At 34.5% G+C, this 11,176-nt stretch overlaps 2 protein-coding genes across 2 annotated transcripts; one reads left to right on the plus strand and one right to left on the minus strand.

Moving 5' to 3' along the window:
* Window positions 1-4: 4 nt before the first annotated feature.
* Window positions 5-6,643, plus strand: LOC128242860 (homocysteine-responsive endoplasmic reticulum-resident ubiquitin-like domain member 2 protein). The gene is made up of 7 exons (XM_052960245.1): window positions 5-439; window positions 888-1,058; window positions 2,493-2,647; window positions 3,029-3,193; window positions 3,560-3,820; window positions 4,123-4,252; window positions 4,476-6,643. The coding sequence occupies exons 1-7, from the start codon at window positions 308-310 to the stop codon at window positions 4,647-4,649; spliced, it is 1,188 nt and encodes a 395-aa protein (XP_052816205.1). The 5' UTR covers window positions 5-307; the 3' UTR covers window positions 4,650-6,643.
* A 1,414-nt stretch (window positions 6,644-8,057) lies between these two features.
* On the minus strand, window positions 8,058-9,584 carry LOC128244479 (testis-specific serine/threonine-protein kinase 4-like). The gene is made up of 2 exons (XM_052962480.1): window positions 8,910-9,584; window positions 8,058-8,420 (listed from the first exon to the last, which is right to left on the minus strand). Exons 1-2 carry the CDS (start codon window positions 9,582-9,584, stop codon window positions 8,058-8,060), a joined length of 1,038 nt encoding a protein of 345 aa, XP_052818440.1.
* Between the last annotated feature and the right edge of the window lie 1,592 nt (window positions 9,585-11,176).

Raw genomic sequence — 11,176 nt, forward strand, 5'->3', positions numbered from 1 at the left:
CATTCTTCCTGTTCTGTTTATCTTGTCAATCAAGAATTTTCGGGATTTAATTCAGTGTTATTGCTTTAAAGCGTTCGCCAAAACCTCAATCGAGTTACTTAGGAATATTAAGTATAGAGTTGTAATCCATACTGACAAGTGCTTATCTTTATTATTGATTTGTGAAATCACTGACAAGTCAGCAGTCACACCGCATTCGGAAGAAAAACTACAGTACTGTATTACAATTACAATCACAGTTAAATAACAACAATTGTTTTACTGTTTTGTGATTACACAATTCGCTTAGCAGGATACTGGTGGAAGCATGGATCCCTCAGTGACACTCGTGATAAAGGCTCCAAACCAGCGCTTTGAAGACCACACAGTAGACTGTATGCTTGACTGGACTGTCAGAAAGTTGAAACAACATCTCACAAATGTTTACCCCAGCAAACCAGTAAGTCATCAAAATCAGATATATCAAAAGTAAGCCTTGGCAGAAAATGGAACAAATGAATCACGTTTCACTAGCTCAACAAGATTAAGCTAGCATAACAAGTGGTTGCTTCTTTCCCACACACAACTACACTAAAAATATGTAGTGTGTTTCGTAATAACCAGCCGCCTGGTTAGCTCAGTTGGTTAGAGCACTAGTGTTCCATCAGTCATGGATTTGAGGCCCACTGGGCACACTTCTCCTCCAAAGGTTACATAACAGATCCTGAGATGATGCAATCACATCAATTTTAGTTTGAAATCAATTCAGGGTCAGCTATTTATGTCATGCACTTATACATGGGTGTCATAAGTTAATAAAATAAATAATGATAAATTTGCAGGACAAAACTGTTATTCTCTATTGGTCTCAACAATGTACTGAGATTGAATATTATTTATATTTTCAGAATGAGCTGCACCAAAAGCTCATCTACTCCGGTAAACTTCTCCAAGATCACTTGACATTGAAGGAGGTTTTACGGCAGTTTGATGATGGAAGCAACAAACACACAGTGCACCTTGTCTGCTCAGTGTCACCACAGATGGAAGCCAAGTCATATTCTAGCAATAATACCAGAGTAAGTGGAAAACTCCATCTATTTGTCAGATGCTCTGAAGGATTGGAGGAAGGATGCTGTTTTTTTTAAGTTACTCCTTTTTAGAAGTTTTATCATTTTTTTTATCTTAAATTTTAAATTAAATCATATAGTAAGTTATAAACAATGGAAATTAAAAAAAGATACCCTGGTACATACTTTTGATGGAATGTTGGAGACTTCGTACCTTATCTAAGGAGGTTTTTACAGGTGGTCAGTATGTGCTGATTGGGTCGTTTAAGGAGCCAATAGGTGCTTAAAATGGTTTGAAAAACTGCTCTCTTACAACGAAAAACTTAACAACTGCGATCAAGTAAATTTTTACTTTTGAAAATACTTTGTTTTTAATATACAGTACATATAAAATATGAAATAATATCAACAACATAAATGAAAAAAATGTGGCACATTATCTAGCAAAATGTCTGAGCACCATATTGTAACAATAGAAACCATTGTGAAATAAACTGGGTAAATTCACCTAAACAAAATAAAAGTTCTAGGTGTTTAAACACCAAGATTAATGTAAGTTATAAATTATAAAATGAACTGGGTAAATACACATAGATCGAAATAAAAAGTCTAGGTGTTTTCATCATGCATTTGTGATAAACGAGAATAACAAAAAATACACAATACATACAGAGAAACACATAATTATATATAAAGTACTGAAAAATGAAATTCATATACACACAGTTCACATCAATATTTTCTATATGAATGTAACATGATGAATTACATAAAGCAATATTAACAAAATAACACAGTTCAATTCTTACACATTTTACTCATCTGCTGATGTAGGTCCGAGTCAGATGAAGTGGCTGGCTTTCGTCAGGAGATGGTTTGCTGTCATCATGACTTGTAATATGTTTAATAAAGTAGTAATATTTTTACATGAATATGTTTAAAAAAAAATTTGACCACAAAAAGGTACAAAGGCCCTTATGAAAACTATATAAATGCAACAACTTAAAAAATGTTTCACGTTTTATTTGCATGAATCTCAAATATTTACATTATATACAAGTGATTTAATATAAACATGAACTAATAAAATATAACATTTTACTTTAAATTATAATGAACTTCTTATTGATATGATATAATTCAGAGAAAGAGCAAACATAAATTTAAATCTTAAATTTATTTATCAATTATAACATACACAATTTTGTGTGCTAGCATCTTAAATATATTGTATAAACTAATTTTTAAATGAAGTGTAGTGGTGCGAAGTCTCTATAAATTTTTTGATGATTTAATAAAATGAGATTCCCTAGAAACAGTATGAATTATAATAAATTTTATGATTTTTTTTTAAATGCTACTTATCGTGCATATATTTATTAAATGGAAGTTATACTAAATAAATAAAAGCACATTGTAATGTTGAATTGCTTCTCGTTTCAGGAATCTCAAACTTACACACGTCAAAGCAGTTCTAGCTCAAATACTTCCCAGGCGAGTCCAGACCCGAGTGGGCTTCGATATCGCGGGCACTCGCCTGTCAGCCCTGATCAGGCTGCATCAGCGTCACCCAACCAGAATGTGTTCAACCAATACAGGTCAGTGCTCTCTGGCAGTGATGTTGTTCTATGTCATATTTATGCAGTGTTATTGATTCAAAACTAGTAATGGTAGTCTAAGTGTTTGTCTATGATTTTAATTTGCTGTGTATGCTGAGATTTTAAAATGTTTTAAAAAATGAATTTACGTTGTAAAATATAAGTTTAAATACTTAAGCCATCATTTAATAATTTTATAAATTATTGTATCTCTGTCAACCTCATGTTTAATAAAAAAATTACTGTAGTATTGAATTAAAAAAAATACTAGATTTTAAATAGATTTAAATATATATATGTATTATGTAATAATGTTGCTCACACTTTCTCATGATTCAGTTTTCAAGAAAATTTAAGCATTGTGTTTCTGTGTTTTAACAGTATGCCACAGATGTCTTTCACCCCGCCTCAGTTTGCGGGTGGGTTTTCCCCAGAGACAGCGATGTTTAGTGCCATGATGCCCCCTTCCCCATCTGGCTATTCCCCAGAACAGTACGCCTGGATGCAGCAGATGTACGCTCAGTATATGGCCCAGTACATGCAATAGTATGTTTATTATGCATTTATTAATGAACTATCTAGGACAGCTTCTATAAACCTAAAAGTCATTAAACATTCATTACCTGAACAATGTATTTAACTTTAAGATGATGTTCTCTTATTGACTATGCTGTTTCTACAGGCAGTTTTAGATATTAATGAATTTATCAGAAAATATTGTATTAAACAGAGGCTGCACATGATATAACTTTATGAACTTGTGATTTATTTTACCCACAGTATTGTGAAGTCTCCTGTTGATATATATGAAGCAATTATTTATTATCAACTATCAAGAATTTTTATTTTGACATCTTTATTTAAGAAATATCAGTTCTGAATGTATTACAGTATCAATCATTTTCTCCCCAGTTACCAGCAGGCTGGCTACCCAACCCCTCCACCCACGCCTAGCCTACAGGCAGCCCCACAGCAGTACCCAGCCCAAGAGAACCAGGCTGAAGGGGACGCAGCTTTTGGTGGCGATATGGAAGATGAAGAGTTCCAGAACAGGGACTGGCTCGACTACCTTTACATGTTCAGCAGGTTCATGGTTCTCATCGGCATTGTCTACTTTTACTCCAACTTCACACGATTTCTAATGGTGGCTGTATTCTTCCTCGCTATGTATGGGTAAGTTATATTCACCACATGTGTTGCAGATGTGTTGAAAGTTATATATAGACTTATTAGTGTTTTAATCATCAACATCAATCAATAAGTACAAATCCAAGATCATCCTTGACCATATAAGAATATGCGTGTTTTTTGGGGGGGGGGTTATTGAAATCGGATCAAGAATCAGACAAATTGGTATTGAAATTATTTTAAAGAGGAGGTCACTTAGAAACAAAAACTGATTTTCAGCTTACAAGTATTTAAGTTTCTCTTGTCATGTTGGAACACAACAGTAGAAATGAAATGTTCTTGTGCAGGTTTCAGATGGGCTGGTTCAGAGGTCGTCCAAGGAGGAACCAACCTGTGAATGGACAGGAACCAGTCAACCAACAAGCACAGGAGATCCCTGCTCCAGAAAATGTCAATCCACAGCCAGATAATACTCAGGTGAGTCTCATAGCTTGTGTTTTATTATTATACACTCACATTAAAGTTACAAATGGTTGTTTGAGTAATCAGTTAGTGTATTGAATAAACTATATACTCAAATTAATGCACCTTAAAAGGAATGCTACACGTATCTATTTTCAAGAGATCAAAGGATATTTTACACTAGTTCTAATGAAATATATGTAAATGAGGCTCCCTAAATTGCATTTCTTTCTTTCAGGCTGCCAATGTAGATGGCAATGAGGAGGGGTTAAATCCTGATTCAAGTAGCACCAACCCAACAGACCCCCCGACCCCACCCGCTCCAGGAAAGCTCCAGGTCACCCTGACCTTTCTCGTCAGCTTCTTCACCTCCCTTTTACCCAGTCCGCCGCCGGCTGTCAATGCGAACTGATGGAAATGTAACACAGTGCTTTACAGTGTGATCTTCCCCAAGTGTCAGTGCATGGAACTTTGTTTCCAAAGATGCATGTACTAGGAGTTGAATATAGTGGTACTGATACAGGTATCAGGCTCCTACAAACGGTATCCCAGCTCCTTGGCAAGGATGTTTTCTCTCTGCTTTCTACCAAGGAAAAGGTGATTAAGGAATTCTAGTTGTTCAATTCAATCTTTAACTGGGTTTGTTATCATCATGAATGTCTAGTACAGTAAAAAAAGTTTTGTGATCCTTGTATTGGACTAAAAAGTTTACTCAAAATTGAGAAATGGACTTTAAGTATGGAACTTACTGAACTGAAGTTTTGTTAGCATTATTTACATTGTACTTGCTTACTACTGTGATTTATAATGCAGTCATGTCTTGCATAAATATGAAGCATAATCGTGTATATTACAATTACCAATGGTCTATATTTAATAGTGTATTTAGTTTGGATGTTCATCATTTGATGTGGTAAAGGCACTTTTGTAATGATATTGAAGGTTTCTTTATTTTGTAACATTTATACTGGTTGTGCCTCATTCAATCATTTAGTTTTAAATATTATATCACAATCACATCTTACATGTGCTGTATATGGGCTAATGGTACACATCTACAATATAATTACTATTTAATTTCTTCTATTCAAATTGTTAATTTAATTTTCTTTTAAATTGGCCATATAAGAACTCAATTATGTTCAAAGTTTATTACCGGTATGTGATATACATGTAAGTGGCAACTACAATCCTTATCTATAAATGCAAATGTGTAAATACAGGCTTTACTGCGATGACTTTGTACAAGGCACTGATAAAAATCTTTGGAATAGTTAACTTGTTTATATTGACATAATATGTTTTGAGATATTTAGTTTTGCTTTATGATATACTTTGCAATGAGAACAGTCAGTGAAATGAAATGGGTATTTCACTTTTTATAGCTGAAAATATCAATTTTATTTTCTTCACTGTTTTTAAGTTTTACCCTGTTTTCACTTCCATATTCAATGTTAGCTTGCACAGGGCTGGTCGTTTTATATCCTTTTTAGGCAACAAATAAAAAGAAAAAAATGTTTTTTCAGTGTAAGTTGCAATATTTTTCACACTGTGAACACCAAAAGTTTATATTTCACAACCCTTTTCAAACATAGCTTTTGGTGCTCACTCAGTGAAATATTTTGGGATCTTAAACTGATACAATTATGCAGATTATTTAGATATTATTCAGCTTATAAAATAATATTTCATTTATTGTTCATCTAACAAAAACAAGAAACATATAAATTACCGTCTTATCCGAATAAAACTAACCAGAAATAAGAATAAAACTAACCAAAAATAAGATGGAATTGTTTTAATCAAGCTTATCGAAGTTCTTATTGGCCTAGTTTTGACAATTCAGCATTTAAGTGATTAAATGAAGTATGAAAAGTGCAATGCAGTTGTTTAAAATGTTTTTAACTTTTAGTTTTACTTTCAAAACAATTGATATTTCCAAATTGCTGTTTGAGCCGTTTTATATTTCTGTCAGTCGAAACATTACATACATGTTTTTTATGACCATACAGTCTAACGGTAACCTTGGTTAATTTTTCAACTGTTTACCGTAAATGGTTTAAATCTGTTATGACTGACCTGTTGAAAAGAGATTCATGCTAATTTTGTGTTTTGTGTTTGTAACAAATTGATTTTTTGGGGGTTAATTTGATATCAAGTGAGTTCTTTTCAATCATAAATAGCTTTGAATAATTGTTTATCTTCATTCTGAATCAGATAACCAGTTCATTTTTTGGAAACAAAAATAAATTTTACAGTCAGTTTTATGCCCATTTAGATTCTATGAAACCTGTTAATTTTTGTGAATGTAAATACATCATATAAAGCAGCCGGCTGCTTTCTGTTACTTTTATAAACATTTTAATGTGGAAAGAACTGTTATCTGAAACTGACAAGTCATTTGCATACTAATAGAATTTTATTGATTTGATTGTTTTTGTTGTTTAAGTGGGGTTTTATTTTATTATTGTTTTCAATTAACATGGTATATGTACCATTAAGTTTGTAAGGTTTCATAAGACTTTGAGTACATTTGTACTTTATTCCCTGTTTAAAGTTGATAAATTTCTTCAGTTTTGTAGCTGTAGTTACCTGTATGTCTTCTGTTAAATACTGTGATACTTTGTGAACAATATTGCAAGTTTTTTTAAAACTCTGCATTTAGATAAATTTAAAACATGCTAAATACATAAATACTATATACGTACTAACCGTACATCGCACCTGGGACTAATAACAAATCTTACCCCCTGATTGTGGATTGTTAAGCCTTAACAAATAGACAAATACCAGGCTTTTCAAAAATTAACTGGAATTGCAAGTGTATATATTTTGTAAATATGGAGCTTTTTCATTATTGAGTGTTGGAATGTATTCATGATTTTGTTGTGTATGCTTGTTATGTTGGTAATATGTTATTGCCTACTCACATTGAAATCCTGTTATTGTTATTGATATTTGAAGTAACAAAATAATAAATAAATAGACACACTTCTTTGTCTATTTTTTTTGTTTGGTCTTGTAAAGAGTGCTTGAAGATATTCTATGCCCCAGGATCAGGGTATGTTAATCGGGTTATCCATTGGTCAGTCCATCTATCTGTAAAGATCTTGTCTTAACCAGAAATTGCCATGATGTTTTTTTAAACGATTTCAGTACCATACCGGGAATGTGTGTATACAACTCGTGCTCTCATCTCAAAGGTCACACTTGAAGGCAAATGTCTAATTTCGATTTCATAGCAATACTTCATGTCTTCCTAACTTTGCGACTGTTAAACAGATTTCAATGAATCTTATTAATGTTTTAATGTTGAATTTGGGTTTCTGTTGGAATTATTCTTAATTGACCATAACAAAATAGTAGGAAAGACAAGTGATATGCACACATGGTCGCTATCATCTCAAATGTGAGTGTCACATTTGCAGGCCACTGTTGCCCATTATTGATTGTATAGCAATATTTTGTGTCTCAGCCATGACTTTTTAACTTTGAGACCAGTCAAACCGCATAGAATTGAAGACGATAATGGGAATAGGTGTCGGGTATCTGCCATTTGCCAACGTCATACCGTCATGCAACAGCTCTTGTTAAAGGGCCCAAAAAGTAAACTTCTCAATAAATATTTCATCTTGCTTCATAAAAGACCCCTATCTGACGAGATAGAAAATACAATGATGGGCGCCAGTGATGCCACACACGCATATCAGCCGTTTTGGAAGTTTATTGGAATAAATCTTGTTATCACTTTATTTATAGAGCAATGTGCTTTATAAAAATGTACTGATAATAATATACTTGTTTCACAAGTTGATCGACATCAGTCATGGTTGTCTGTCTCCAGACTCACATAGTCCGCGCCTTCAACCATTTCCGGAGCGGGCCCACTTGCAGGAGCACACTCAGCGGGGGCGTCTGCCTCCGGCCCCGCAGGCACGCTGGTTTTATTCTCAGTCTCACCGTCGTCCATCTCCAGATCACTAGACGCTTTATGCAGTCTGAACCAATGGTCTGACAGGAAACTCCTAAGCTGCACTCGGTCGGCTACTCGAACAAAGATTTTCAACATGAGCGTTTTGCATTCTGACGAAACTTCCGGCCTTGCGGGAAGTGTGATGCGGCTTTGTACCAGCTTCAATAACTTGTTGTGGTCTTCATCGTCGAAAGGCAGCCGTCCATAAAGCTGAAATAGAAATGCATGTTGGTATTCTGGGGAAATCGAAAAAAAATAGCTTTAAAGCTGTACTCTCACAGATGGACCATTTTGACAACGTTTTTAACAAAATTGTGTGGGAATGAGCCAATTGTTGCGATAATGTCTGATAACCAGTCATATAAGAATGCTGAAAAAATATCAGATCGTATATATATAGTTGTTCATATTTACGTTCGAAAAGTGATGTGTTATTGCGATATTTTGTTAAATTAGTTATTTTATATAACTTGAGTTGGAGGTATTAATGCCAAAAGCGGCTTATTCTGAGACAAAAAAAAATGAAATAAGTCAAATTAATATGTCAATCTGTGGGAATACAGCTTTCAGAAAATGTGACAATTAGATATTCTTTGTGTATGAATGATATATATTAAGGTCGTGTATTAACATCACACGCCCATATTCCTATATCATTCCAATTGATCTTACAATGTACTACATAATGAGTAGCCTTACCATAGTGTATAACACGACGCCCATACTCCAGATGTCCGACATTACCGGGTTGTATGGCACCCCTTTGAGGATTTCCGGCGCTGCGTACGCGTAACTACCACAGAAAGTTTCGCTGAGCAGAGGTCCGCCGCTTTTCGCCCGCCCTATTTTCTTAGCGAACCCGAAGTCCGTCAGCTTGAGCACATTTTTTCCGTCCAAGACCAGGTTCTCGCACTTGATGTCCCTGTGGACGATGCCACGGCGGTGCATGTAGCGCACGCCGTCGTACATGTGCACGAACCAGCGGCCCGCCTGTACCTCCGGAATCCGCCCACGGCTCTTTACCTCCGTCAGCAGGTCACCACGCTCCGCATATTCCATAATGAAGAAATATCTACTCGTCGTCTCGATGATCTGATAAAATTGTATTAACGCATAGTGCTTAGAAAGAATTCGCATAGCTTCTATTTCTCGTGGTAGAAACTTTACTAAAAAATCATCAAACGATTTCTTCTTATTAATGATTTTGATTGCTACTTTATGCTTTTTATGAATAGCGTATGCACATTTCACCCGGGCGTATGAACCGCTTCCAAGTGTTCGGCCTACAATATATCCTTGTGACTCTAGGATCTTATACGACTTGTTCGACTTTTCGCCGCTTTTGTGCTCATCCGTTTTCATTCTTTCGTCCATCTTTCCCCGGGTGAAATCGCGCAAAGTATTTCAAAATTACATGATGCAGAAAAAACGCATGCCTTTAAAAAATTAAATCGTCATAGACACAACGTCATCTGACGTCTATTGTACCACGTTATGTCGCACTAGCCAACCCGTCACAAATACATGACGTCATAATTATATTATCAAACATTTTTACTATTCTTCTCTAACTGCAATATTTATTCCTTTTTTATAGTCTCATTATACTACTTTTTGGAATATACATCGTTTCTATGTTAAATAGTTCATTGAACATTACATATCAACCATCGGAGACGCTGGATACACGGGTAACATAGTGGACGTTTGTGTGTATTTTCTAAAAACAATAGATACATTCTATAAAAAACACACACCATTTCAAGAATTGTAATGTATTAATCCATAGATGTATTGTATGTGTGTATTTCGTATTTGTGTAATGTAACTATGAGTTACCTATGATAAAGTAAAAGAATAAATGTTTTGTTCTGTTCCGTTGATAATTATGATAAATGCATATTTTTTCATCTATCCAACGAGAAAAACCTACTTATTCTTACAGTGAAACAGATGCGGCTTTTCTAATGGAATCTGAACTGATCTACCGCAGTTGTTGTTTTGTTAAAAATTCAATATGTACATTCGTTATTTTTAGACGGGGAGGTTAATAGAGGGAGTAACCTTTGCCAATGATTTGTGGTACAGAGTGGCTCAGTGGACATACAGCCAGGGAATACTTTTAAACAACTCATTTAGATAAATTTAAATGTCTTTGAATGTTTTTCAAAATTACCCGGGGAGGGGTGTGGGCGCGGCGGCGGCGACTGCTTCCACCAAAGGCGCGTTAATTAACGACCAGTATTATTCACTTATTTCACGTCAATACCACTCGTCTGATATATAGTACATGTATTTGCATCTATTATCATAATTCAGAATTATAAATAATTTTATGATTATCTCAGATTTGGACATTTTTACACTGAATGTATTCGAAAAATATATTTCATAAATACACTCAGTTTACTTACGCATAATTTCCATATTTATTCGAGATTTTTCGAGTCATGATGCCGTTTCATATCGTATAAATCGTAGACAAAGAAAGATAGATATAATTTACTCTTGCAAAGAACATGTGACAGAGAATAACTTGTAGTTTTAACAAAACGCGCAAAATCAATTTTATTTCAGACAGCCAGTGCAATTTGAATAGCATGCGCATGAATTGGAAGTAGTTCAATTTCAAAGAAAATTGTATTTTATTAAAACATAACCAAGCCTTAGGCACTCTTTTTTGTCAGTTAAAAACGTAAAACTACTGCGTAGGAATGCTAAAAGATGCAATGGCACAGGTGTATATTGTAGTTGTTGGCTTAAACTGTAATAAGTATGTCAGTTCCGTAATGTTCTCGCACTCGCAACGTTCATCTTTCGCGGCACTCGCGACACCAGAAATCATACGCATAATTATGTTCGACTATAAACAAATATTTTAATTATTAAGATTCATTTTTACATTTCTGTTTGTATTTAATATTATAAAGCAGGAGGTGATTATGAAGCTGGACAAGACAATAGTT

The sequence above is a fragment of the Mya arenaria genome, chromosome 8 (assembly GCF_026914265.1).
Source record: "Mya arenaria isolate MELC-2E11 chromosome 8, ASM2691426v1".
NCBI classification, from domain to species: domain Eukaryota; kingdom Metazoa; phylum Mollusca; class Bivalvia; order Myida; family Myidae; genus Mya; species Mya arenaria.